The sequence below is a fragment of the Prionailurus bengalensis genome, chromosome E2, assembly GCF_016509475.1.
Source record: "Prionailurus bengalensis isolate Pbe53 chromosome E2, Fcat_Pben_1.1_paternal_pri, whole genome shotgun sequence".
Taxonomy (NCBI): domain Eukaryota; kingdom Metazoa; phylum Chordata; class Mammalia; order Carnivora; family Felidae; genus Prionailurus; species Prionailurus bengalensis.
The window spans coordinates 9,749,926-9,776,806 of NC_057352.1; the positions used below are offsets into that span (position 1 = coordinate 9,749,926).

Genomic DNA, 26,881 nt, shown 5'->3' on the forward strand with positions numbered 1-26,881 from the left:
CGTGGCTCCCCCGCAGCCGACGCCAGCGACAGCCCCCTTGATAGGCTCCCCGCACCCGCTCCAGCATAACTCTCGAGATATTTGCCGGTGGTCCTTACCTTCTGCAAGTAGGTACTTAACTCTTCCACCAAGGGGCGCTAGCACCTGTTGTTATGCCCTCTCAGAGCCTCGGTCAGAATCCAACTCCTGCTACAAGGCACAGTTCAAACCTGCTCCGGAGGCACACACTCAACCTGGAACCTCCCCCCTCTTACACACGCAGAGGTCACCCCCAAGCACGGCCCGGATCACCCCCAAACAAACGATGGTCTCTCCCAACCAACTTCACCCCCCTCACCCTGACTCACAATGAACCCGCCCACTCCAACCGCGCGCCTCCCCGCACGGTGAACTCGCCCAGCCAGAGGCCCCGCCTTCTTTCCTTGGCAAAGGTCTTCTAAGCCCCGCCCCGCCCCGCCCCGCCCTTCGAACCTGGGTCCCCCGAGGGCCTCCCCTCTTCCAATTGTTTCGACCCGTTTGTCTCCTCTCCCTTTTCCCCCCAGCATTTACCCCCGGCCTCCGCGACAAAGCTCCCGCCGGCCCAAATGTGCCTTCAGTACCCAGGACCACTTCTCCCACCCCTCTGCTGGAAACTTGGTGTGTCCCGGAGTGGCAGAAGGGAACGGGAATCGGGCGAGACCATTACCCGAAGAGGGGGTGACACAGGAAGGGCGTCCCTGTTTAGGGACCGACCGCGCCGCTGGCTCCCCTGGTGCCTTTCAGATTCGAGCGGTGTCTCCCCAGACTTCGCCACCTCCCTATCGCTGTCCCCTCCCCACTCAGTGCTGCGATCCTCATCCTTCGGGCCAGACACCCAGCCGTTCGCGGGTCCATTCACGCGCTTCCGACCGCCTCAAGCGCATGCGTGGTGCATTTTCGGAAGAATTCGCTGGTATTTATTGTGATGTTGATCCGGTCTAACAAGTAATGGGAGACCCTCCCCATGCAGCGTCACCAAATGTCAACCCACATCTTCAGTCTCTCAAAAAGAGAACGGGAGAGTCGGTATATAACGACAACCAATCACCGGGGTTCTTGGCACGCGCTAGAGAGAATAAGGGCATTATTTTCAATTCTCCAACCAGCTTCGGTAGCAGAGTTAGTATTTAGCCCCATTTTTCCACATCAAGAAACTGAGGGCTTGGGGTTCCTGGGTGGCTCCGTTGGTTAAGCATCGGACCCTTGATTTCGGCTCAGGTCATGATCTCATGGTTTGTGGGCTTGGGCCCCATGTCCAGCTCTGCACTGAAATGGGGGAGCCTGCTTAGGGTTCTTTCTCCCTCCCTCTCTCTCTCTCTCTCTCTCTGCCCCTCCCCTGCTCTCTGTCTTTTTCTCTCTCAATAAATAAACATTTTCAAAAAAACAAATGGGAGCCATTGTAAGTGCAGAGGTGGAGGTTTGGCTCGGGGGACGGGGGACTCTCCGCTGTGTGTCCATTGGCAAGTCACTGCAATTCTGTGACTTAATTTCCACAGCTGGAAAATGGGCACAATGTCCACCTCCCAGGGTGTTGGGCGGGGGGCGGATCATAGAGGGCATCTATCAAGAGGCTGGCAAGCAGGTCTAGGCCTGACCCCCTCATCCTGGGGCCTCTTCCTAGGACTGAGAGAACCTTCAGTAGCCTCCCACCCTGAGCAGACCCATTGGCCAGGATTCAGTCACGTGCCCCTTGTTAAACCAATCGCTGGCACCGTGGCTGCGATTGGCCTGGGCTAGTCATTTGAGGGTAGACTCCACCGATGTCGGCCAAGTTGTCACCTTGGCATATCGGTCCAGATGAGGGAGGAAGAGGCCCGAGCTGCCAGGGGGAAATCTACTCATTTCCGGCCCCTCCATGCCATCTGGCCCCAGGAGGTCTTGTCGATAGACATGACCTCTGGACCACCTGACTTTCTCTCCAGGTCTGGGCCTCCCCGCCTCCCCCGAGAAGCCAGGAACTCAGTACAGAAACCAAAATAATACTGTTTTATTCCGATCTTGAAGCACAATACTCCAGACTGTTCCCTTCTCCCACTGGAGAGCCTCCGCCCCTCCCCCCATACCCCTTCCCCCATTCAGTCTCTTCTGGAAATGACCAACCAGAAGGCCAAGGGGATCCAAGCGTCCAGGCTTTGGGGACTCTCAAATCACTCCCCTCTTGCTCCTTCTCTCCCTACCTCCTATACCTTTCCTTTCCATGCGTCTTTTTTTTTTTTCCCCCCTCTGTCCTCCACCCTGGCCTCCTTCTCTCCTGCCTCCCTCTGCTTTCCCCCATTTCTGCCTCTGTTGTCCTCTCTCCGCGGGTCTCCCTGCGAGCTTCTCTCCTCTTTCCTCCCCCCTTCCGTTTGTCTGACACTCCCCTTTGCTTTCTCCTTCACCCCTGCACTCTCCGGACGGACCATCTGCTCCTGCCTGGGCTCTCCCCGTATCCTGGTGTCCTCCCCTCCCCCAGCTTTGTCCCCTCCTTCCTTCTGCCCCCCGTCTGCCCCCCCCCTCCTATCCCCTGTCTCATCACACATCTCCTCTCCTGAGGGAGGCCCTCAGGAGCCGTCCTAGCCGCCACCCTCTTCCACACTGTGCCTCCAGGACCTCAGAGACCACTGTCAGCTTCCCCTAGGGCCCAGAGAGGCAAACGGCCAAGGTGAGGTCCCTGGATGACACAGGAAGTGGCCAGAGGGACTGAGGTGGCCTCCTTGGCCTCAGCCCTGTTATCTTTGGGATCGAAGAGCGCCCTCCTGCCCTCACAGCGGAGGGTGGCAGGCGGGGGCCCGATGGGTCAGGGCTCTGGGGCTCTCCCCCAGCAGTCCCTGAGCAGGTCCATGTGGAATAAGGCTGCCCCCGTGAGGAGGCGTGCCGCAAAGAGGTGGCGGCAGGGCAGACGACGGGCGGCGTGGATAGAGCAGCTGCAGCGGGTCAGGGCCCTGTCCAGGAAGAAGTCCGAGGTTCCGTCCTTAAGGGCAAACCCAGCTCCAGTCCAGTGGAAACCCCGGGTCCCGTGCTGCCTGGCGAAGGCCAGCTCTTCGGCCACCAGTTCCGCCAGCTCTGGCCCGCAGGCCGCTCGGAACTTGGCCAGGGGCTCCCAGTCCACCTCCTCCTCTGCGGAGGGGCAGCAAGGCCTCTTTGGTTCCCGTGGACCTTCTTCTTGACCCCCTTCCTGCGGGCTCTCCCCAGCGGCCAGGCACGCTCTCCGCGTCCCTGCCCATTCTGGATCGCCTTCACACACAGTTCCCACGGCGGGCCCACACGGGACTCCGTTCCCCAGCCCTAGACACCTCCCTCCTGCACCCCCACACCCCATCCCTTGTTCTCCTCGGCCCTTGGGGCCCACAGACCGGGCTCCCTCTCCGTTCTCCAGGCCTGTCACCCTCGTGTCCCCCAGATGGACCAGAACTACATCTTCCAGATCCCTTCTTCTTTTGACCCCCAACCTCACTTCCCTCTCTTCTCCAACCTCTGGCCCTCTCTGCCTCTCATCTCCCCACGGGGGCCCCCTTTGGTCTCCATTCTCAGGGACCAACTCCCTGGGCTTCTCCACATGGTGCCCCCTCCAGGTCCTGACCTCCAGCCCCCTTCCCTTCTCAGCTTCCAGCTGAGGCCCCTTCCAGTCTCTGGCTTTCAGTCCGTGTGCCCTCTCATCGTGCAGCTGGGCCCCCCGCCAGGTGCTCCCTTCAAGACTCTTGGCCCTCTCAGGATCAAACGGGGCCCCCCTCCGCTCTGTGGTCTCCAGCACCCTAATGCTGTCACCCTCCAGCTGGGCCATCCTCCAGGTATACCCTTCCAATGCTCTCGGCCCACCGTCCTCCAACCAGGCCCCTCTCCCTACGTAACCTTCTGGTCCCCAATCTTTCTCGGCCTCCAACGGGGCCCCCCTCCAGTCTCTGATCTCTGGCCCTCTCCAGTGCTCGTTCTCCGACTGGGACCCTCTCCAGTCTTGGACCTGCCACCCTCTCCCCGAGTCACTTTCTAACTGAGCCCCTCCCCGGTCTCTGGCCTCCACTCCTCGGGCCCGCTCCTTCTCCAACTGGGCGCCTCGCCAAATACTTCCTTCTCTCGGGGTCCCTGCCCAGTCCCCGCTCTCCAGGCCCTTCATCCTTTCCTTCTCCACGTGGGCTCCCCTCCCCGGCTCGCCCTCTGGCCAAGGCCCCCCGCCGTCGGGGCCCTCGGGCGCCGCCTCCCCGGCCGCATCGGCCCACTGCATGGCCACCAGGTCGCGGAGGCACTGCGCCACGCTGCGCGAGGGGCTCAGGCGGCGCAGCAGGCGCCGGCGGTGGCCGCGCACCAGGGCGCACGCGTCCAGGTCCCGGGCCGCCTCGAAGGCTCGGAAGCGCACCCACATGTCGCGGCGCGGGGCCCAGTTGCGCTCGAAGTAGTCGACGAAGGCGGCCGGGCCGTGGGCGCGCAGCTCGGCCAGCGCCTCGGCGTAGGCGGCGGGCGACGAGGCGCCGGCCAGGCGGCACAGGCGCGGCCACAGGCCCGGGTCCTCGCGGCCGGCGCCGCCCAGCTCCTGGGCCTTGCTGAAGAGCGTCTCCAGGCCCTGCGCGCGGCAGATCTGCACGCGCGCGCCCGGCAGCAGCTGGCGCACGGCCGGCAGCTGCGCCGCCACCTCGGGCCCGGCCGTCAGGCAGCGCACGCGGCCCTTGACGTCGGGCGCGCTCTGCAGCAGCGAGGCCAGCGCGAAGCGCAGCAGGCTCGGCGTGCCCGGGCGCGCCACGCAGCAGGCGGCCTGGCGCGCGCGCCCCGCGCCGTCCACGCACAGCACCGCCAGCAGGTCCAGCGCGCCCTGCAGCCCGGGCAGCCGGTCCACCAGGAGGATGCGCGGGAAGCGCCGCAGCAGCGCCCGGGTGCGCGACGTCAGGAAGAACACGGTCTCCACCACCGCCTGGTCCTCCACGAACACCAGCTTCACCTGCGGGCGGGGCGGGGAGGCAGGGAAAGCGGTCAGGGATCGCCCGGGGGAGGGCGCGGGGGGGGGGGCAGGGAGCCCGGCGGCCCCCGGAGCTCGGTGTCCACGACGGGGAAATGGGAATTCATTCGTTCCCGCGTGCAGGCATTTCTTCCTCCGACCGGCAGGCGGCGGTGCAGGGGGGGATGGTGTAAAAACGCGACCTCTGGAGGCGGACTGCCCGGGCTCGAGGTCCGGCACCGCCATCTAATAGCTGTGGGGTTTCTGCCCGCGGGCCAGCCTCTCTGAGCCTCAGTGTACCTACTCGGGGCTGGGTATTCATTCCTTCCTGCGCTGAGAGGCAGGCTGGGGCGAAGGTTCTCAAAGTGTAGGGCTGGGAGCAGCGGCGCCCGCTGGGACCTTGACCGAAATGCACATTCTTAGGCCCACCCCAGACCTGCTGAGTCAGAAACTCTGAGGGCCCCACCATCCGTGTTTGACAAGCCCTCCAGGGGATCCCCACGCGCGCTCCGGGTTGAGAGCCACCGGTCTATCTAGCAATAAAGCCGTAGGCTGCGCAGAAAGATCGCCTGATTTTGAGTCCCGGCCCCATCACTTTCTAACCTTGTGACGTAACCTCTCCGGAGCCTCAGTTTCCTCCTTAACCTCGTCGTTCCCCCCATTTCCGCGTCTGGGAACTGCAGACGCGTTCCTTCGTGCTCGGGGGGGGGGGGGGGGGGGGGGGCAGGTCCAGCGTGGGGTCTAGAGCCCGCGCAAGGCTGAGACCCTGGGGCCCCCACTTCCTGGCTGTGTGTGGCTCCCGGCCACTTCCCTGACCAACACCCCCTTGGAAGAATGTTACGAGAGACTCCCCGCGACGGGAAGGACGAAATGAACGGAAGCATTTCGAACACTGCCTGGCACAAATGATGCATTCGGCAATACGCGCTCAAGAAACAGGAAGGGCTCTCCAAGTGTTCGCAGTCGCTACGATTATCGCCCCTGCCCCCAAAACCGTGTCCTCCTAAAGGCCCGCTCCGGCCCTCCCTTCTTAGCAAGTAGCCCGGCTCTCTCTAGCCACCGTTGGCCGTGGCACTTAATCACCCCGAAGCACGTCCCATCTCGAATTGCTTGTTGCCCATTCACCCTTCCGGAGATGGGAGCCCCACGAGGTGAGGGGTGCTGTGTTTTGCATTCCTGATACGTTGAATGGCGCCATGGCATCAGCTTGCTACCTCCCCGGGGGGACGAAGGCACAAAGCATGCAGCGATATCCACAGGCCACGTCTCTGGAGTTCAGGGAAGAGTCCAATCTTGAATCGTGGCTTCGGCTCTTACTGGTGTGGGACCCTGGGCTGAGTCGCACTTTCCTTGACTGCAAAACTGAGGCGATGTCTATAGAATAGGGTCGTGGAGAGGCCAAAATGAGATCATTTGTGTCCAAGGCTTGATGCGGATCTAATCCCGCTATTGTTTCTGTGTCACTTGATTCACCGCAGCACTCAGAGGACGGGGACGACGCTGCCCCCCTTTCTGGAACACGAATCTCTCTCGGCTTCTGTCACCCTGAAAACTCCTGGCTGTCCTCCTTCGCTTGCCTCGCCCCTCTTCCACTCTCCACTTCTAAATGTTGCTGAGCTGCCGTCCTGTCCCCTCCTCTGCTCTTTCCCGTCTCTAGGCTCTGCCCAGGCGATCGCCTCTGGTCACCCAGCCTTTTATCATCTCTCAGTTGATAACTCTCAGTTCTGTATCTCCAGGCTCCAGATCCAGGAACATGGCCCCTTGGACGTCTCCAGCGCCCTCCAGAGGTGGGCAGCCCCAAGCCATACTCGATGCTCATTGACCCCCACCCCCACCCCCCCCACCCCCGCCCCCACCTGCCTCATCTCTGTTTCATTTTCAAAACTTCAGATCAGATCACCCCCCTCCCCTGCTTGAAAGCTTTTCCTTTCCAGGACTCCCCAATCCCACTACAGTTCCCCCACCCCCCACCCCCAGAGTTCACGCCACACTGTGGGCTGGGCGATCAGACCCTTGGACCTCATCTTCTGGTCCCTCTTGTCGTCCTCGGCCTTCGTCACTCTGGGCATCGTCATCGCACAAAAGCCACTGAATGGGGCAGAGGGTTGACGGTCAGCCTCGTCCTGCAGGTCCCTGTCGGTGCCAACCCCCAGCCGCAGGGCCAGGATCTGAATAACTTAAGCACAGATCTCTCCACAAACCGTTCTGCCATCATCCAACTTCTTCCTACAGGGTGGTTACGAAGCACTGCATTGTTCTTAGCTTTCAAGGGGAAGGAAAAAATATCCTCTAATTGAAAAAAAAAAAAAAAAAAAAAAAAAAGGTCTGGTAGAGTCCCAAGGGAACAAAAAAAAAAAATTTGTCTTCCCGACCCAGAAGCCTTATAGTCAGTATCTTAACCAGTGTTCGAATTCAATAAATGGTATGAAAAAGCCTCGTAATCTTACAGCTGATGAGTTACTATCCCCCTACGATTGTTTTCAGCCTATCCTGAGTTTTGACATCATTGCTTGACGATTTATCTCAGCAAATGTTTCCATCTAGAACTGCGCTCTGTCCAACCTGTATAGCCACCTGTAACTATTTAAATTTAAGTGAATTAATATTTGACCACCTATAAAAACTCAGTTCATCAGTCACACTAGACATATTTCACCCTAGCCACACGAGGCTAGTGACTGCTCTCCTGAATGCCGCAGGACATTTGCATCATCATAGAAAGTTGTGTCAGGGGCGCCCGGGGGGCTCAGTCAGTTAAGCGTCCGACTCTTGATTTCGGCTCCTGTCACGATCTCACAGGTTCATGAGTTGGAGTTCTGCGTCGGGCTCCGCGTTGACAGCTCAGAGCCTGCTTGGGATTCTCTCTCTCCCTCTCTTTCTCTGCCCCTCCCCTGCACTCTCTCTCTCTCTAACTAAATAAAATAAACTTAAAAAAAAAAAAAGAAATTCCCGTCAGACAGCGCTGGTGTAGAAATTAATGCAAAGACAAAGTCGTCCTAAGTGGAACAGGTTTAAAAGAGTGATGTGTTTCTATAGTCTTGAGTTCTTGTCCATCTCTCCTCCGGAGTCAGGAGTAACAGAAAAGTAAATAAAGCGAAATGTATTCGCCAAGAGGCTTTCCCAGAGCAGGCAGGCACTTGGCCAGTTTGAACCTGATCTCCATTCTTCAAGGGATAACTCAGATTTCTGATCTTGGGTTTTCTTTCTAAAGAGGGCACGGAGGCTTTCCTTCCACCCCTGTTTGTTCATCAAATGGCGTTGATGGAGAGTCTACTGTGGGCCCGGCACACGGGCATAAATGAACCCAGGGCGGCTAAGCGTTCCAGACCCTGGAGCCAGGCTGTGGTGCTTCCTCTGACCAGCTGTGCGAGCTTCCGCACCGGCTGTGTGGCTCAGGGCAAGTGTCTGAACTTCTCTGGGCCTCCGCTGCTCGCGCCTGCAAAGGTGGGGGCGCACCATCACATGGGCTCATTTGCACGAAGCATGAAGACCAGTGCCTGGTCCCAGATCAGTATGTGCTGAGTGTCAGCTGTTTTTATGGGTCCCCGCGCACGGACGGCGTGCTCAAGAGAAAGGCTGATGGGACTGAGGCTGGTGCGGGGACCTCCGAGTGAGCGAGGGCCGTTGCCAAGAGGGAATGATCCTTTTCCTTCTATTGAACCGAGGCAGTGAAGGATTACCTCAACCCGTCTGGGCTGTCTGAGCTCAGCATATTCCAAAGAAAGGTCTGGCTCTTGCCCGGCTGCTGGGAGATAAGAACGTCCTGCCGGATAAGAGTGTCTGGGCGCCTTGGGCCACTTCTAGATAGTCTATGCGAAGACGGGAATGATTTATGATGGGGAGGGGCTTGAGCCACACAGTATCATCCTGACCTCCAGGGGGGCTGGAGACCCAGGGCGGCCACTCAGGCAGTCAGGCGCGTCTATGTGGCCGAACCCCAGCAAAATCTCTGGACCGGGGCTTGGGGTGGGGGGGCTCCTCGGTTGGCAATACTCCAAGCCCGTAACAATGTTGCTGGCAGAGCTGAACGCCAGGAGAACAAATGGAAACTCACTGTCCTCGCGCCTCCACCCCACGCGCCTTTTTCCCTTTGCTGATTCTTAATCTGTGTCCTTTTCGCTGTAATAAGCCGTAGCTGGGAGTGTAACAGCGTTGCCGAGCTCTGTGAGTCCTCGTGGCAACTGAGGGCGGACTTAGGGTCCCCAACTACACCGGGGGAGGGGGTGACTTGCCCAGGGCCACGGAGCTAGCAGGTAACGGGGCTGGGGATCCAAGTCCAGATCCCTGAAGTTGTTGGGGGAGAAAAAAAGCAAGGAGCCGAGGGAGACGTGTGGGGGACGCTGCGGAGGGGGGGGGGTGTGTGTGGCGGCCTTTGCCGAAGGTGGGGGGTACCTCAGTTTCCCCCAAATATGAGTTTCGCTACCAAATATTTACGGAACAAATCTGACGTGCCAAGTGCCAGTGCGGGCACTGGGCGGGGGGGGGCGGCCATCAGGACATCTTAAGAGTAGGAGGAGGTGAGGGGCACCTGGGTGGTTCAGTCGGTTGGGCGTCTGACTTCAGCTCAGGTCATGATCTCGCGGTCCGTGGGTTCGAGCCCCCGCGTCGGCCCCACACAGGACGGGGGTTTTTCTGTGCCGAGGCCTCACCTCCTCCAATGCTCACACCAGTCCTGTGAAACAGCTACGATTATTACCGCCCCCATTTTCCAGATGGCAAAACTGAGGCACAGAGAGCTTCCGCTGCTTGCCCAGGGTCCCGCAGGCAGTGAGCGGCAGAGCAGGAATTCGCACCCAAGGCGGCTGGGGCCTCGAGTCCCTGTGCCTGCCCACGCTACCCCCTCGGCCTTCACGAAAGCGACCCCACGGGCCTGGTTCAAGGGCGCGCGGCCGACAGGCGTGAGGACTCAGGTGCGGCCAGGGCGTCATCTCAGACACACAAACAGGTAGCACAGGGGTGCGGCCGCCGTCGACGGTGGGTTCCACAGACGCGAACCCCAGAAACCACGGCTCGCGACACCTGCCGCCCACACCCCCTTCCTCCGTGTGAGCACGCGCCCCCTTTTCACGCGATCGGAACGGCCCTGGTCTCTAGACTATTCCCGACCTGAGGGAATAAAGATAGTAGCTCAATAGCCGAACGTACAGGGCCTCCTGGCTTCCGGGCAGTGTTGTCGCCGGGACGCACCCATCCACACGTCCTACGAAGGGGTGTGTGCACTGTTACCCCCGTTCTATGGATGAACACGCGGAGGCCCCGGGGAGCGAGCCGTTTGCACCCCAGGGGATGTCCCACAGCTGGCGAGGTCAGTATGGTACATTGGGACCCTGGCCTATTTTCACTTCTCTCTCGCTCTCTCTTTTAATGTTTATTTTTGAGACAGAGAGAGAGCAGGGGAGGGGCAGAGAGAGAGAGAGAGAGGGAGGGAGACAGAGGATCTGAAGCAGGCTCTGGGCTTACAGCGGAGAGCCCGACGTGGGGCTCGAGGTCACGAACCATGAGCTCATGACCTGAGCCAAAGTCAGACGCTTAATTGAGCCGCCCGGGTGCCCCTCACCTTCTCTTCTAAAATGAACCATTTGAACGTGCAAAAAGCCCACAGGGTCCAGGGGTGTCTGGGTGGCTCAGTCAGTTGAGCGACCGCCTCTTGGTTTTGGCTCAGGTCATGATCCCAGGGTCATAGGTTCGAGCCCCCGTGTCGGGCTCAGCATGGAGCATGGAGCCTGCCTGGGATTCTCTCTCTCTCTCTCTCTCTCTCTCTCTCTCTCTCTCTCTGTCTCTCGCTCTCTGCCTCTCTCAAACGTGCACTCTCTCTAAAAATAAAATTAAATTAAGAAGTTTAAAAAGAGGGGCGCCTGGGTGGCTCAGTCGGTTAAGCGTCCGACTTCAGCTCAGGTCACGATCTCGCGGTCCGTGAGTTCGAGCCCCGCGTCGGGCTCTGGGCTGATGGCTCGGAGCCTGGAGCCTGCTTCCGATTCTGGGTCTCCCTCTCTCTCTGCCCCTCCCCCGTTCATACTCTGTCTCTCTCTGTCTCAAAAATAAATAAACGTTAAAAAAAAATTAAAAAAAAAAAAAAAGAAGTTTAAAAAGAAAAAAAGTCCACAGGGTCCAGAAATCTAATCATATGAAGCTACACAGCCCCAGCCTTCTTCCTCTACTTTTCCACCCGCGCCAACCCCCTCGCTGTTCCTGCGCCTGTTCCACCTCCTGGGCGTCTCCTGGAGCTTCTTTCTGTGAACACAAGCCAGCACAGCCACACAGTCTCATTCTCTCCCTGCCGCGCGCAACACAGCACGGTACGCACCGTTTTGCACCTTGCTTCGCGGTGTCGTTAACCTCCAAACCGTATCTGAGCGACCCGTTCGGATCGGCTGCCAGAGTCGTTTGCAGCATAAATTCCCACCCGTGGGACAGGGGCCAACGCGGTCGTGTGGACAGACATTGTCCGGTTGTCCCCCACTGTGCCTGTACCGGTTGACCTTTTAGCGTACGTGCAAGTGGCACACTCAGATCAACATTCACCTTTCTCAGAAGGCAGGGCATACCTGCGAGAGAAGACACCACGTTTCTGTTCCAGCTCCCTCTCTGCCCAGAAAGCCAGTTGGCCTGCTGGTTACCCTAGAGCCTGCCAGAAATGGGGTAATGGAGATGCGACGGAACACCTCCGCCCAGCATCGCTGCCTTGGGGCAGATCATAAAAGGTCTTAGCACCTCCCCGAATGAAGCGGCTACGGAAGTCTTGCCCACGCACCGTGGCAGTGGCTTTTGGGCACACGACTCTCGTGCGGTCCGCTCCCCAGACCGAGCGGGCCACGGCCACTCAGGGGGGTCCCAGGCATTTGGCTCTGCAAAGTAATCCCCCCAACAGACAGACAAAACAAAAACAACCCCCCAAAAAAGTAATCCCTCCCACAGGAGCTGGCTGGGAGGAGCTACAGAAAAGGAAACAGCAGGAACCAAACTCAGGAAGCTGGAAGACAGACGGACAAGACGATCGATCGCTCCCCACTCCCCGCAAAACAAAGCCCAAACCCCAAACCTCGTGATTCCTGAACCAGCAACTGGAAAGTGCTGAGGACCGAGAGCAGCATCTTCAAAAGGAAGTGGCAGCACGAGGCAGGGTGGGGGGTCAAAAAAGACAAATTGGTGGCCGTTTAAGAAGCAGTTAGACCTGTCAAGGTCAAGTTGCCTCTCATCCCCAGGTGGCTGGAGGTTTCTTTTGCGAAGAGCGTAGAGCAGAAAGGGTCCCTGGCCTTGCGGACCACAGGGCCATCTGATGAGGGACAGGGCATCCCAAAGCCCTCTTCCCCCGTTTGGTTCCTGGAAGCTGGCAGCCTGACTTTTACCCATCCTCCTCCCTTCTTCACTTCCAAAAAAGAAAGACTTAAAAAAAAAAAAAAAAAAAAAAAAGGAATAACCCATTCACGAGTCTGTCTCTTGGTGTTCCAGAACATCTTCCTCATTTTTTTTTTACAAGTATTAAGGTGGGGGTGCCTGGGTGGCTCAGTGGGTTAGCATCAGACCCCCGGTTTTGGCTCAGGTCACGATCTCGTGGTTCGTGGGTTTGAGCCCTGCATCGGACTCTCTGCTGTCTGCATGGAGCCCGCTTCAGATCCTCTGTCCCCCACTCTCTCTGCCCTTCCCCTGCTCGTTCTCTCCCTCTCTCTCTCTCTCTCTCTCTCTCAATAAATTTTTAAAAAATAATAAAAAATAAGCGTCAAGGCCAAACCATAGACTCAGGAGCCGACCCTGGTTTAGCCGGGGTCTATGGCAGCTTCCAAACTGGAAGTTAAAAGGACAATCCCTTGACCTTGAAGGCTTTCATCTGTCAGTAAGCTGCTTCTCATGGAGGCAGCCCTACACAGCACAGGTGTTTCCAGAAAAGACAGCCGAGGCTGATTTATTTGATGGTGGACCGTGGAGGACGGAACAGCTCGGCAAAGACCAGTGGGGTGGGGAGCGCGTGTGTGCGAAGCCCCATTTGACAGAGCAGCAAACCGACTTGGGCGCGACCCTCAACTCTCCGGAGGCTAGAACTGATGGGAGGGGGCCCGAGCCTCATTTCCAAACTGGGGAGTAGCCGAGCAGTGAAGAGAACATCCCCGCATCTCAGACGGTGTAGGGCTGAAGTCCAGCTCCGTCACTAGGTAGCGGTGTGGCCTCGGGCCACTCGCTTGCCCTCTGGGCGCTTCAGTTTCCTCGTCTGTGAAACGGAGGTAAGAATGGTGACGTCCTTCCTCCACACGCTCTGGTGATGTACAGCCGCTTAGGGTCGTGCTTAGCCCACGGTTAAGTGCCTGACAAACGTTAACTAACGTTAGCACCAGTATTAGGTGTGGGTAGAGGGAGCCCGTGCGCACTCCAGTGCAAGCAGGGGAGGGGAAGAGGGAGGGAGGGAGAATCCCTAGCAGGCTCCGCACGGTTGGCGTAGACCCCGTCGCGGGGCTCGATCATCACGGCTTGGCTCGTGAGCTTAGGGTCAAAGCCGAGATCAAGAGCCAGACGCTTAACTGACTGAGCCGCCCAGGTGCCCTGACTTGGGACCTCTTCCCTGCACAAGAGAAAAGAACAGTCGGGGGCAGTACGTCGTCCCCCCCCACCCCCCCCCCCCCCCCCCCCCGCCTTCGTTCACGGCCACCCCAGCTCTGAAAGCAGCAGAAAGATTTCTCTTGGACAAACAGCTCGCATGCTCCAGCCTCTGAACCTTTACACAGGCTATTCCCTCTGCCTGGAACTCCCCTGCCTCTGCAGATCGAGGGGGGGAGGGGGAGGGGTCCCCTGCCTCCCTTGTCTCCCCTGTTTCGCCAGCATTTCCTTAGAGAGACCTTCGGTGACCCCTCAAACTAAAACCGCGCCCTTCCAACCAACCGTCCCTCTCCATGTCCTCACCTGATGCTCCCGGACCCCACTCCTCACTCTGTCACCTCCCTCCGTCACCTTCGCTGAGGAAGCCCCCTCCCTTCTGAGCCTTGATCTGGATGTTTCCACTCTGCGGGCATTCGTCAGACTGCGTGCTTCGCGTCTGTGCGTTTTCTACCGCGTCGTCCAGGTTTGCAAAATGTCTTTTAAAGGGCACTTCCTGCCCTTCTGACTCGTCTTCTTCCTAGCCCCAACCCTACTGACATCTGATCACCTTTGGGTGCGACTCAGGACGCGAGGCGAGGGAATTCTAGCCCGTTCCTCTGCAAGGCAGCCCCAGGGCCAGGCGCGGCTATTTCAGTCGCAATTAGTTAAAAAGAAACGAAACTTAAAGCTCGGTTCCTCGGTCCTACTGGCCACGTTTCAAGTGCCCAATAGCCACGCGTGGCCAGGGGCTACCGTTCCGGGCAGTGGAGAATCCCGCTCCCCCGCAATTCCGTGGGGGCAGGAGCTCTTCCGGCCCAGCGCCGCGCTGGCGGGCCAGGTCCCCGCGGCGGCCGGGGACCACGCGTCTTGCAGGCTGCGGCCTCCCCCAGCACCTAGCAATAAGCACCTGGCGAATGACCGGCGCGGAGGAATGGATGAAAGGAGCGAATGGAGGAGTGGGCGGATGGATGAATGAATGACCCGCGAGGCTCCGGCGTGGCTGTCCCCCGCCCCCGGCTGCCTCTCCCGAGACCCCACCTTGGCCTCGGGGTCGGTGCGGAAGAGCCCCTCGAGCACGTGCAGGGCGTCCAGGACGCCGTGGTCGCGGCCCTTGCAGTAGGAGAGCAGGCGGTGCACGTCGGCGGGGGCCACGAACTGCTTGGAGATCTTGTTGGTGGTGCGCACGGGCAGGCAGGCGTTGGCCAGCAGGTGGCCCGGGCGGAAGTAGTAGGCGAACTCGAGCGGGCAGGCCGGGTGCGAGTGGGTCAGCTGGCACTCTGTCACCACGAGGCGGTCCCGCAGCGGGCTCAGCTTGACGATGATGAAGGCCGGGCAGCCGGGCTGGGGGGGCCTGCGGGAGGAACGACCACGGCCGCCGTCACATCACCCTCTGCCCTTGTCCTCCTTCTCTGTCTCTCTCTCTGTCTCCTTTTTTAAATTTTCATTTTATATACTTTTTTTTCCTAATTTATTTTTTGAGAGAGAGAGAGAGAGCGCGCGTGCGCGCACAAATGGGGGAGGGGCAGAGGGCGCGCGCACAAATGGGGAGGGGCAGAGGGCGAGACTCTTAAGCAGGTTCCACACTCAGCGCAGAGCCCCACGCTGGCCTCCGGCTGGATCTCACAGCCCTGAGATCATGAGCTGAGCCGAAATCAAGAGTCGGACACTTCCCCCCCCCCCCCCCCCCCCCGGAGCCGCCCAGGCGCCCCTGACTGTTTTCTAAAATTAAGAATTGTTTCCAGCACAGAGAAGAGAGAGGGCCTCACGATCCCGCCGATCGTGTGACCTGGGGCGAGTGGCTTCCAGCCTCTGTGCCTCAGTTTCCTCCTGAGTTGAAAGGGAGAGAATATGCATGGTGCCTGTCTCCTAGGCTTGTTGTCAGGGTTGAAAGAGTTGATGTGTGGAAAGCACTTGGCTTCCCGTGCGCTCAGGGTTTGCCGCGGCCCTTTACCTACCACGGCACCTCGAGAGCGATTTAGCTTCTCATCTTTATCTCAATTTTAAGAAAGAAAACACTGCCACTTCCCATTTAGCGGTAACAACATCGCGAGTGCAGGGCCCCTGTGCACCTGCCCTCCCCCAAAAAGGACCCCTCCCTCCTCTGCCCCCCAAAGTAGCCACCTCCCAAAGTGGGTATTTTGCCTTCCTGCGTATGTTTTTAGGTACCCGTAAGCAGCAGGAGGTAGGTTCTTAGGTTCGGAAACTTTGTCTACGTGACGAGGCGCTCCAGCTCACCAGGCATCGAGGGAATGCAAACAGCAACCCCCAAGGACATGCCACTACACGCTGCCCGAAGGACGAAATAAACGTGGGCCAGGAGGCGGGGCAGGCCCGATTCGTACTTCTAGACCACGGGCGCGTAAAACCTAAGTCACGTGTGGGGCACTGCGTGACACGATCTGCTAACGCTGATCACGGATGTGCCCCTCCGGGACCCAGGATTTCCACTCAAGCCTGGGGAAGTAAGCAGGGATATATTCCTCAAACGCAGCACTAACCAACAGTAAGAGGGACCAAATCGTTACCGTCCCCGGCAACGTGGATCATCTCCCCAACCCGCCGAGCGAAGGAAGCCCGACGTGAAGGGTGATAAAGCACCACGCGTCCCGTTTATCGCGAGTTCAGGGGCGCCTGGGTGGCTCAGGTGGGTAGGCGTGCGACTCTTGATTTCGGCTCAGGGCGTGATCTCTTAGGTTCGTGAGTTCGAGCCCCACCTCAGGCTTTCTGCTATTAGAGGGGAGCCTGCTTCAGATCCTCGGTCTCCCTCTCTCTCTGCCCCTTCCCCGATCCTTGTCTCTCTTTCTCTCAGTCTCTCTCTCTCAAAAAGTAAACATTAAAAAAAAAAAAAAAAAAAGAGGGGCGCCCGGGTGGCTCAGTCGGTCAAACGGCTGACTTCGGCTCAGGCCACGATCTCGCGGTCCGTGAGTTCGAGCCCCGCGTCGGGCTCTGTGCTGACAGCTCAGAGCCTGGAGCCTGTTTCCGATTCTGTGTCTCCCTCTCTCTCTCTGACCCTCCCCCGTTCATGCTTTGTCTCTCTCTGTCTCAAAAATAAACTTAAAAAAAAAAAAAAAAAAGAAATTCCAAGAGGAAAGCCAGAGTCTGCTGCGGAGAGATCAGAGAGAGGTCACAACCTCGAGTGGTTAACCCTAAGAGGGGGGAGTGTGAGGGGGTTCTTGGCACTGGACGCGTGTATTCCCTTGTTCTGGGTACTGGTTACATATGCATCTTATTTCCGGGAAATTCACTGGGTTGCATACATACGCTGCGTGTGCTTTCTTAAACATGTGATGAAATTAAGGGTCTTGCGATGGGGACGTGATCCTGGCTTATCCAGGTGGGTCCTGTGTACTGACAAGGGTCTTTGTAAGGGGAAGAGAGAAGCAAGAGAAGCAAATCAGAGAGAGAGAGAGAGAGAGAGAGAGAGAGCATTCCACTCACAATTCTTCCAGCTCTACGTTGGGGTGGTTGGTTTGTTTGTTTGTTTGATTTTTATTTTCATATAATCTCTACACCCACCGTGGGGCTCGAACTCACAACCCCGAGATCGAGAGTCGCACGCTCCAACTGACCGGCCAGGCGCCCCTCTAGTTCTAATTCTGGTTCTAACTCTTCTTACAAACAACGCTTTGAGGACACCCAACTCTCTCACCCGCCCGTGTGCGGAAAGAGCCTGTCCGTCTAGGACAATGGTCCTCAGACTGCAGGGCCTGGCCCCGTAGCTGAAATTGATTTAGGGGGTACAACCAGCGTTGTGAAAAATGAAAGAGAAATGGCGGGGCTGGGGGACAATCAGGGTGTATTTCCCTGGTAATAATACTTAAAACTGACATCTGCTTTTGGAAAGGAGGCTCCGTGTTTTTATTCCACGAGGGACGCCAGCAGCCTTTTTCGTAGGGGGTTTTTATGTTTGCAGACCAGGGACTGGTCGTGCTTTTTCTGCAAAAGGCCAGACAGTAAATAGCCTCTATTTGGTGAACACGGCCATAGAGCCCATGTAAATGCACGGGCCTGGCTGGGTTCCAATAAAACTTTATTTACGAAAAACAGCTGCAGGGTGCACCTGGCCAAGGGCCTTGTAGTCTGTCGACCCCGGTGACACAGGCTGTCCAGGGCTTGGCGAGTCATTACGAAGCCTGACTCCCAAGCAGTAAATGCCAGGCGCGCTCCCTAAAACGCTCCCAGATTGTTTCCAAATGGCCCCTGAGAAGGGTGAGGCTCCTCAGCAGCCAGGGTAAATATTTCAGAACTGTCTCCGTTAAACCAGAAGGGGGACTCTCGACACGTTCCTTTCCTTCTCTGCTCAGGAGGTCAAAACCCAGGGAGCCTGCTAGATTGTAAAGGTCTGCCAAAGACGCGTGAGACGCTTTGCCTTATGTAAAGTAACAAAAATAACACGAGTTTGGAAAACCTGTAAGCACACAGTCGTTACACACAAGACACAAAAATGTCCAGCCACCACAGTGGTGTGGTGCCGGGAGGGACTGAAGGAAGTTTCCGACGTGCGGTCATTTTTGATTGACCAAAACGGCCAGTTCGTGGGGCTCTTAACCCGACACGTTTCCCCCTGGATACCTCACGGGCTTTTCGTGAAACTCTCTGGTCTGGCGTCTTGTGGCCTGAGTGTTTCAGCCCCGAGAACAAGCCTCCCCCGCTCAAGAGAGGTCACACTTCCGTGAGGCTGTGCATCTCGCCCGAGAACAGCACGTCCCCTCTGGGGTTCCCTGGCAACTCCCAGGACTGGCTACTGAAGCCTCTAGACGCTAGTTTTGCACTTTCTTTACTTCACACCTGGCGGGGGGGGGGGGGATAATGCCCCCCACCTCTGAATGTGAACTCCAAGGGGGCAGGAATCTTTGTTTTGCAAACCGCTACCTTCCCAGCACCGAGAATGCCAGAATGCCGGGGAGGCGCTCCGTAAATAAATGACGTGGAATGATGGAATCCTGCTGTACGAACCCCCCGGTACCCGGGCAGTCCGCTCGTTACATCAAGCCACCCAGCACCAAGTCCTGCCTATGGTGCCTTCTAACCTCGTCCAACCATCCACTTTCCCCCACCCCCACTGCCACCGGTCTACTCGGTTCTTTCCTTCTTCGTCCTCCTTTGCACCTAGTTACCTCCTACGCATCCTTCACGGCTCAGACTCAGTGTCCCCTCCTCCAGGAAGACTTCTCTGACCATCCTCTGGGAAAGGGGGACAGAGTGGCCAAGGAGACAAAGTCCTGATGTGTGTTCTTGGGACCCTCAGTCCCAGCCTCCTCCCTGGCCTCCCGTCTCTCTCCTCCGGTCCGTCCCCCCCTCTCCCGTGGCCCCCGGAGGGATCATCCTAAACCCAGAGCTGCCCCTGCTCACAGCCCTCCCAGGGCTCCCCCAAGATGAGTCCTGGCCCCTGGACTCAGCCCCACCGGGCAAGACCCTGACACCATTCCCCCCACATCTGCTGCCCCGTCACACACCAGACGCCCCCTATAGCACCCTGGCCTATGGGCTGCTCCTGGGTTGTGACACCGGACAGGTGCTGCCTGAGCAGTTGGGGGAAGAGAGGGTCTCAGAAACCGTGGGCCCCCAGTCATCATCCCTGAACCGGCTTGCTAATCCCCCCTTCCTCCTGGGCTCCCCATCCCGGGACCATCCTGCTGTCTCCCCAAAGCCACCACCAGCCTGTCAATCCCCAGCCCTGCCCCTCCTGTCCCCTGGCTCCCTGTGATATTTGCAGAGCACTGGGGACAGTGCCTGTGCACAGCAAGCGCTGCGTGTTGAAGTCACATACATACATCCATAAGTGTATAAACAGAGAGAGCCCTTCGAGTTTTCATTTACTGGTCACCTCTTCCAGGAAGGCTTCCAGGAGCACCCCGTAAGCTCTCGGATGGAGCTGCCCACTCCTCTGTTATCCCCCCCACCCCCCTTCAACTTCTTCTCTCTCACAACTGCCCTCATTTCCTTTAAAAATAACATTTTGGGGGCACCTGGGTGGCTCAGTCGGTTAAGCGGCCGACTTCGGCTCAGGTCATGATCTCGCGGTCCATGAGTTCAAGCCCTGCGTCAGGCTCTGTGCTGACAGCTCAGAGCCTGGAGCCTGTCTCAGATTCTGTGTCTCCCTCTCTCTGACCCTCCCCCATTCATGCTCTGTCTCTGTCTCAAACAAAACAAAACAAAACAAAACAAAACAAAACACGTTAAAAATAACATTTTGGGGGGGGGGGGTCTTTGTCTCCTCCATTAGGTACTCAGCTGCTCAAGCGCTGAGCAAAGTGCCCAGCAAAGAGCGTGCGCTCAGTTGGTGCTCAATAAGTGTTTGTTACTTGGAATTGGGTTCTGTTAACGAAGAGAGATTCCAGGATTGGGCCCAAGCCACTCGCAAACTCTGGTGTTCTAGAGTTCTCTGTGAGGATGGGTGTTTGACGCTGCTCTGCTTCTGGGTCTCTGCTTCAACATAGGCAGTGAGTAAACTACCGAGAACAGTAAACTCCCAATAAATGTTTAAATAACTACGGTCAGAATCGCTGTCAGAAGGTGCTCACGTCGTCTTTTGAGCGACGTGCCTGCATTAGCTCATTTAATCCTCACAAAACCTAGGAGATCGATGCCACGACTTCCTCCACTTTCCAAGGCAGGAGACTGAGACCCAGAAGGGTGACGTCACTTGCTCGGTGTCGCTGGCTTAACTGCAGCAGGCCTGGGGGGTCGGAGGCTAGGCTGCTGGCTTGAGGCTGTGCTCTTTGACTTCTAGAATAGCTGTCGTTTACCAGGCCGCCCATGTTCCAGGTACCGGGTAAGTGCCTTCCCCCATCTTGGTCTCGCGGTAACCTCACAACAGCCCTGTAATACGGAGCCTGTCTTTAAGTGCCCCGCCCTTGCCCATGGCTCTCCAGCCAAGGGTCTCAAACTTATGCACCCACAGGGACCAGGCGGGCGAAACACACAAGCGGCGGGGGCCACGTATGAGGCAATGGAGAGCGGTGGGGTCTGGGGCAAACCTGAACGCCACCACCCAGTCTAACTGGAGTGGCCGTCTGCCTCGCAGGAAGGTGGGCTCAGCCTCTTCCTGTGTTTCCAGAAAAGCCGGAAACCAAACATTTTATGGGGAATGCTCTGATTTAGAAGTGGGGTCGATTGAAACACCCTTGGCCACCCGGGTGAGTCTCCCGGCTCTCTTTTGGGTGTTTCGCTTGCCCCTTGTGACATTATGTTTATAGGAAACTGTGAGCTTGTTCATATAATGTGTCAGTCTCCCTGTCTTGCCTGAAAGTTCCACGAGGGGAGGGGATGCGTCTGTCCCGCTCAACCCCTGCTCTCCCCAGTGAGGTATCGCTAGCCCCTGTGTGGGACCTGGCCCCGTATTTACGGAAAGCGTGGATGAATCTTTTTCTCTTTGTCCTGTGGCTTTCTCTGCAGCTCAGTCTGGCTCTGGTCTCTTTCTGTGTGTCCCAGACCTGGCTCTCACCCAGTTTTCTGACTTTGGCTTGGGTCATGATCTCACAGTTTGTGAGTTTGAGCCCCGCGTGGGGCTCTGCACTGACAGCTCGGAGCCTGGGGCCTGCTTTGGATTCTGTGTCTCCCTCTCTCTCTGCCCCTCCCCTGCTTGCACACACACACTCTCTCTACCCCTCAAAAATAAATGCGTTAAAAAAAATGTAAGTCTGGGGCGCCTGGGTGGTTCAGTCAGTTAAATGGCCAACTTCGGCTCAGGTCTCAGTCTGGCAGTCAGTGAGTTCAAGCCCTGCATGGGGCTCTGTGCTGATGGCTCAGCGCCTGGAGCCTGCTTTGTATTCCTGTGTCTCCCTCTCTCGCCGCCCCACCCCTGCTGTGCTCTGTCTCTCAAAAATAAATAAAGGTTAAAAAAAAAAAAAGTCTGTAATTGGAGCCCACCCTGTCACTCACTGTGTGTGCGCCTTTGTCCGGCCAGCAGACTGGCTGTCTCCCTTTCTCCCTTACTCTCGGCCTCTCTGCAAGGTGTATGCATTTAGCACTTTTAGCGGGCATGAGTCCCTCCGGGTCTCTCTCCGCAGGGGCTCACTGCCTACTCCTCCCGGTTGCTTCCCCTTCGCCCTTCCCCCCGCCCCCCACCTCCCCCGCCCCCCAGCACCCAGCAAGGGGCAGCTCAGCTCACGCACCCCACGGTGGGCCGGCTGGGCGCGCGCACGTCCTTGCACACGAGCCGCACGTAGCTGTACTTGAGCACGTCGATGAGCGTGTAGAGCGGGGGCGCGCTGGCCCAGCGGCAGCGCGCCAGGTGCATGGAGCTCTTGACGAAGAAGAGTGCCAGCCGCTGCTGGCACCACGCGTCGAAGAAGCGGCTGAACTCGGCCCACGAGAAGAAGGCCCGCTCCCCGCAGCTCCTGCTCCTCCTGGCCTGCCGTGCTGGGTGGGGACTCCATCCTGGGGCGCCTGAGGGGAAGAGGGGACACGTGGATATCAGGGTCGTCCCCATCAGGGTACCCCACCTCCTCCGTTTTCCGCCCGCCTCTTTGGTGCTGGCGCCTCTTTCCAGGTGGGGCCCACGGCGGGATGCACCCCCATTAATATTTATATATGAATCTACGCTCCACCTTGGGCTTTCTCCCATCCCTGCATTATTCCTTGGGACAACTGGAGCCGGTCATCCTGGTCCCTGATTTCAGCTCTGGCCCCTTCCTCTGTAGATGTGCCCCTGGGTACAGCTGGGGTCCCTCTCCCAAAATGGGACTCTTAAGTTCCGTGGTGGACACCTCCTCAAATGTGTTCCCTCCTTCCATTTAAGACCTCCTCCCCCTCCTGATGTCTCTCCTCCACTTGGCCGCCACCTCTAGCACCCCCATTCTTATGAAACGCCCCCTTGTGTCTCCTCTTGGCCCTAACCCACATCCATCTGTGCCCCTCTTCTAAAGATGTTCCATCTCCAGATGTGCTCCGACGTCCAGTCACGGACCCCGCAACCCCGATCATATTCTTCACGCACCTGTGGCTCCCTCCTCCCGGGATGTATCTCCGATATGCAGCCGCTGCCCCTCTCCCAGAGGTGACCCCATGGGTCGCCACATCCAGCTGTAGCCCCTGCCTCCGAGATGCTCCCATATCCAGATGTCCTCTCCACATCCAGTACGTACTTTGCGCCCACAGGTGTGTGCCCCATTCACTTGTGGCCAATTCTCACAAGTGTCACCGATATTTGTCTGTGGTCCCTCCTGCCCAGACGCTCCCCCAAGTCCAGCTGTGGTTCCCTCCTCCCATTCGCAGCTATCCTACTCCCCAGATGTGCATCCTGGTCCTAGACATGGCCCCTGGTCTTCAGATGGGCTTCATCACCCCAGATGCTCCCCCACGTCCAGCTGCGCCTCCCCACTGGGTGCAGCCCCTCCCAGCCCGCCTCTGTCTCCCCAAGCCCTCCCAGCCCCTCCTGCCGCGGGCCCTCCCATCTCCGCTGTCCCACCCAGCTGTGCCTCTCCCCTCCCCCAGATGTGCACCCTTCCAGCCCCTCCCCACTCACCTACCCGCCCCGGAGCGGCGTCCACCTCCCACAATGCTCCGCGCCGGGGCCAGGCCCGGCCCTTGCTCCCGGGATGCCCCGCGCGGTCTCCCGCCTCTCTTCCCGCCGTGCCACGCGCAGCGGCTTTCCCTGAATCTCCTTTCCCCGTCAGTCACTTCTCGGACCCACAGCTACACCCGCCCACCCCGAGCGAGGGAAAGCGCGGGCCGTTTCCCGTCGTGCTCTGCGGGAGGGCTCACCCCACTTCACCCCTTTTCCTAGTAGCCTCCGGTCGGGGAGACTACAACTCCCAGCGTCCCCCGGGCGGCAGCGGCGGAGGGGACGACGCCCGGGCCCCGCCCCCCGGCGCGGCCCCGCCCCCGCCCGCCCAAGTCTGCGCGCGAATTCCGTGGCGCCAATTGAGGACTGCAGTCGAGCGCCGAGCGGTTCCGGGTGTGACGCGCGAGACAGCGGCGCGCGGGGCCGGCGCGAGGCAAGTGGAGCTGCCGACGCGGGGCTGGGAGACTGGGGGGCGTAGCGCGTGCCGTACGCTCGGGGCCCACGGCTCCGCGGGGTCGGTCGGCTGCAGAGGAGCCGGCGTGGGAGATGCTCAGGGGGCCCAGAGCGTGGCAGGGAAGGGAGAGCGCCCGCAGCGGGTCGCTTGAGGGGGCGGGGGGCGTCCGCGGGAGAGAGAGGGCCAGGTAGAGGGTAGACGAGGGCCGGAGTCCGCAGGACCGGACGGAGTTTGAGGAGAGGCCTGGAGGGGCGGTGCCTCCGCGGGGGGGCGTGGTCGTAGACGCTCGAGGGGAGGGGCAAGGGGGGCGGAAATGCTTGGTGGGCGGGGCCGTGGAGATTGAATGGCCGGGGAGGCGGGCCCACCTGGAAGGGGGTGGGGAAGGGGGAGGGGAAAAGTTTGTTACTGGGCGGGGCCAGATGCTAGCGGGCGGGGCCAGATGCTAGCGGGCGGGGCCAGATGCTAGCGGGCGGGGCCAGGGAAAAGGTTCCAGGAGAGGTGGGGTCGGCTTTAAGTGGGGAGGGAATCCCGCTGGAGGGAGGTGGGGCAGAGAGAGAGATTAGTGGAAGGGTCCAGGTCTAGGCAAAGGGCAAACGAAGGGTCGGGAACCTTCTGTGTAAGGAGAGGTCTGGCTTTGTGGATGCCTGATGAGGGAGCGGAGCCGAGGTGGGGTTCGCCGAGGCCAGGGAAGGGAGGGGTCCCTGGAGAGAGTAAATCAAATGTCTCGGTGTATTGGGTTTATTGTTGCCCGAAGGGGTGGAGGGAGGGTCAGAGGAGCCTGGGGAGCAGAGAGAGAAGGATGTTGATGACCTTAGGTAGGGGAGCGGCTTGAAGGGTAAGGCGAGGCAGGGGCGCACGTGGCTGGTAGAGATGAGCCTTTGGAAAGGGGAGCTGGCATCTGAAAGCTGCGGGGAACCATTGAGGAGAGATGGTAGGGAATGGGATCAAGGACATCACTTCTTGGCTCCCCCCCCCCCCCCCCCCCCCCCCCCGTCCCCATTTCAGCCCGTTTGAATCTCTCACCTGTTAGCCAGAGGGAGGCATGAAGGAAAAGCCAGTGGAGTCTAAGTGAGACTTCCTTAATATCCTTTTGTCTTAGGATTCTCTGGGAGTTTGCTAGGCTTGCAGATCTCCCCCCCCCCCCCCCCCCCCCCCCCCCCCCCCCCCGTCTTCCATTCCCAGAACTTCTGATTCAGTGGGCTGGGGTATTGTAAACATAATCCCAGGCGGTTCGTGGAGCTGGCACTCTCCATTCTCCATTCCTGGTATCCATCATTGGCTGGCTATGTGGCCCTGAGCAAAAAGTCACTTTCCTTCTCCTGTCTCAGCTTCCCCAGTCGTCTTTGGGGGACGTTGAGCTGTTCTAAGCCTCAGAGGATGAGAGAGAGTAGCGGATTTAGGGGAACGGTGTAAAATATTTTCCGTGGGTGGAAGGGGGGGGTGGTCAGGGGAGCAGACAGGTCAGGAGATGTGAGCTTTCATTAACGAGAAGAGAAAGACTAAAGTGTTTAAAGACCCTTTTATATTTCACTCCTTGCCCTGTGGCCTCCAGGTTTTTGAAAGATCGAAAGATCCTGCTTAGTAATTCTTCAGTAATGATGTTTTTTGTTACCCTGATTTTTTTAAATAAAGGCATATGTGTGGGCCAATGCATTCAGGACCAGGCACTTGGTTTAGGTCCTGTGGCCATAATCTGAACAAAGTAGACAAAATCCTTACCTTTATGGAACTCAGCATTTTAGCTCTGCACTGCTGAATAGAGTACAACTAGCCACATATAAATATTGTATCTATTTATTTGTTTTGAGAGAGAGTGTGCAAGAAAGTGATCGGGGGAGGGGCTGCGAGAAAGGGAGAGAGAGAATCCCAAGCAGATTCTGCACTGTCAGCACAGAGCCCTACACGGGGTCTCGAACCCACCAGCTGTGAGATCATGACCTGAGCCAAAACCAAGGGTCTGATGCTTAACCGACTGAGCCCCCCCCCCCCCCCCCACCGCCAGGCACCTGCCACATGTACGTTTTTTAATTTAAATTAGAAACAAATGAGAAACTCCTCAGCCCCACTAGCTGCGTTTCAAATGCTTGAAACCCCATGTGGATAGAGTGAGCTTTTTGGACTACGCGGGTACAGAATGTTTCTGTTGTGCAGAAAATTGTGTTAGAAGCACTGCTCTAGAGAGTGGGGCAAATTCTAATCTATAAGGTCCGGTTGTGCTAAATACTGGGAAGGGTAAGAGGGAGGGGTTAGGACAGCATTCGTGGCAGCGGGATTGACTGTGGGGGATCTTTTGGAGACGGCACCAGTGGGATTTATGGGTTGATGAGTTTGGGCGTGAGAGAAAGAGGTTGAGTCGTTGGTAACTCCAAGAGTTGGTGGTGGTTGTTTTGTTTTCCTTAATATTAAAAAAATTGTGTAGAGTCAACTTCCTCTTTTTGGCGTATGGTTCTGCCGGTTTTGAAACGTGTCGAATTACGTGACGATCACTGCGCTCAACACACGGCACGGTTTCGGGGGGCCTGGGTGGCTCTGTCGGTCAAGCGTCGGACTTCGGCTCAGGTCATGATTTCATGGTTCATAGTTTCCAGCCCCGCGTCGGGCTCTGTGCTAACAGCCTGGAGCCTGCTTCGGATTCTGTGTCTCCCTCTGTCTCTGCCCCTCCCCTGCTTGCGCTCTGTCTCTCTCTCAAAAATAAATAAACATTCAAAAAATTAAGGAAAAAAAAAAAAAGAAGAATAGGTAGCAGTTAAGGACACGGACTTTGGAGCCAGATACCTGTCTTCGGGTCCTGGCTTTGCAACCCTTCAGGCTGTGTGACTTTGGGCAAATTACTCGACCTCTCTGCTTCTCTCGCCTCATTTGTAAAATCACTTTCATCCAGTGCTCAGAGCCAGGCAGGGCGCCTGGCTGCTGGGGGGGCAGGGAGGGCATTTCCCAGAGGGAGTGGGAGGCTGGGTAAGTACAATTTTTTCTTTTTCTTTTTTTTTTTAATATGTCAATGTTTAATTTTGAGAGTGTGAGTGGGGGAGGGGCAGAGAGAGAGACGGGGAGACACAGAATCCAAAGCAGGCTCCAGGCTCCGAGCTGTCAGCACAGAGCCCGACGCGGGGCTCGAACTGACGAGCCGTGAGATCGTGACCTGTGTCACAGTTGGCCACGGAACCGACTGAGCCGCCCAGGCGCCCCTGGATAATGACATTTGAATAATTACATGGGGCCTAGAAATTGAACAGGTAATAGATACGCAGGGTTTCACATGAAACCGGGACAGAGGTATGACAGGTCTGGTTCCCACCCTTCCTCCCAGCTGCCTTGGGTGCCCCCAGCCACACCTGTTGGCTTCTTGATTATCCTTCCATAGTTTCTATCTGGCAAATAAAAGCAATACGAAAGAATAAACAGGATCGTATTTTCTCCTGTTTTACAAAATTAG

General features: G+C 57.8%; 2 protein-coding genes across 5 annotated transcripts in view; one reads left to right on the plus strand and one right to left on the minus strand.

Annotated features, from left to right (window-relative positions):
- Positions 1–1,985: 1,985 nt before the first annotated feature.
- ZSWIM9 (zinc finger SWIM-type containing 9) lies at positions 1,986–21,877 on the minus strand. Its single transcript, XM_043600430.1, is given in 4 exon segments — positions 1,986–4,924; positions 14,525–14,837; positions 21,604–21,818; positions 21,820–21,877. Coding segments are annotated over 4 exon segments (2,706 nt in total). The 5' UTR covers positions 21,868–21,877; the 3' UTR covers positions 1,986–2,794.
- A 1,421-nt stretch (positions 21,878–23,298) lies between these two features.
- The window catches only part of LIG1 (DNA ligase 1), a 43,101-nt gene continuing 39,518 nt past the window's right edge, over positions 23,299–26,881 (plus strand). For 3 of the 4 annotated variants that reach the window (XM_043600426.1, XM_043600428.1, XM_043600427.1), the window contains exon 1: positions 23,300–23,427. The gene's annotated coding sequence lies outside the window, so the exon portion shown is untranslated. Of the gene's footprint in view, positions 23,428–26,881 lie in introns of all 4 variants that reach the window. The other variant, XM_043600429.1, reaches the window with a different exon arrangement.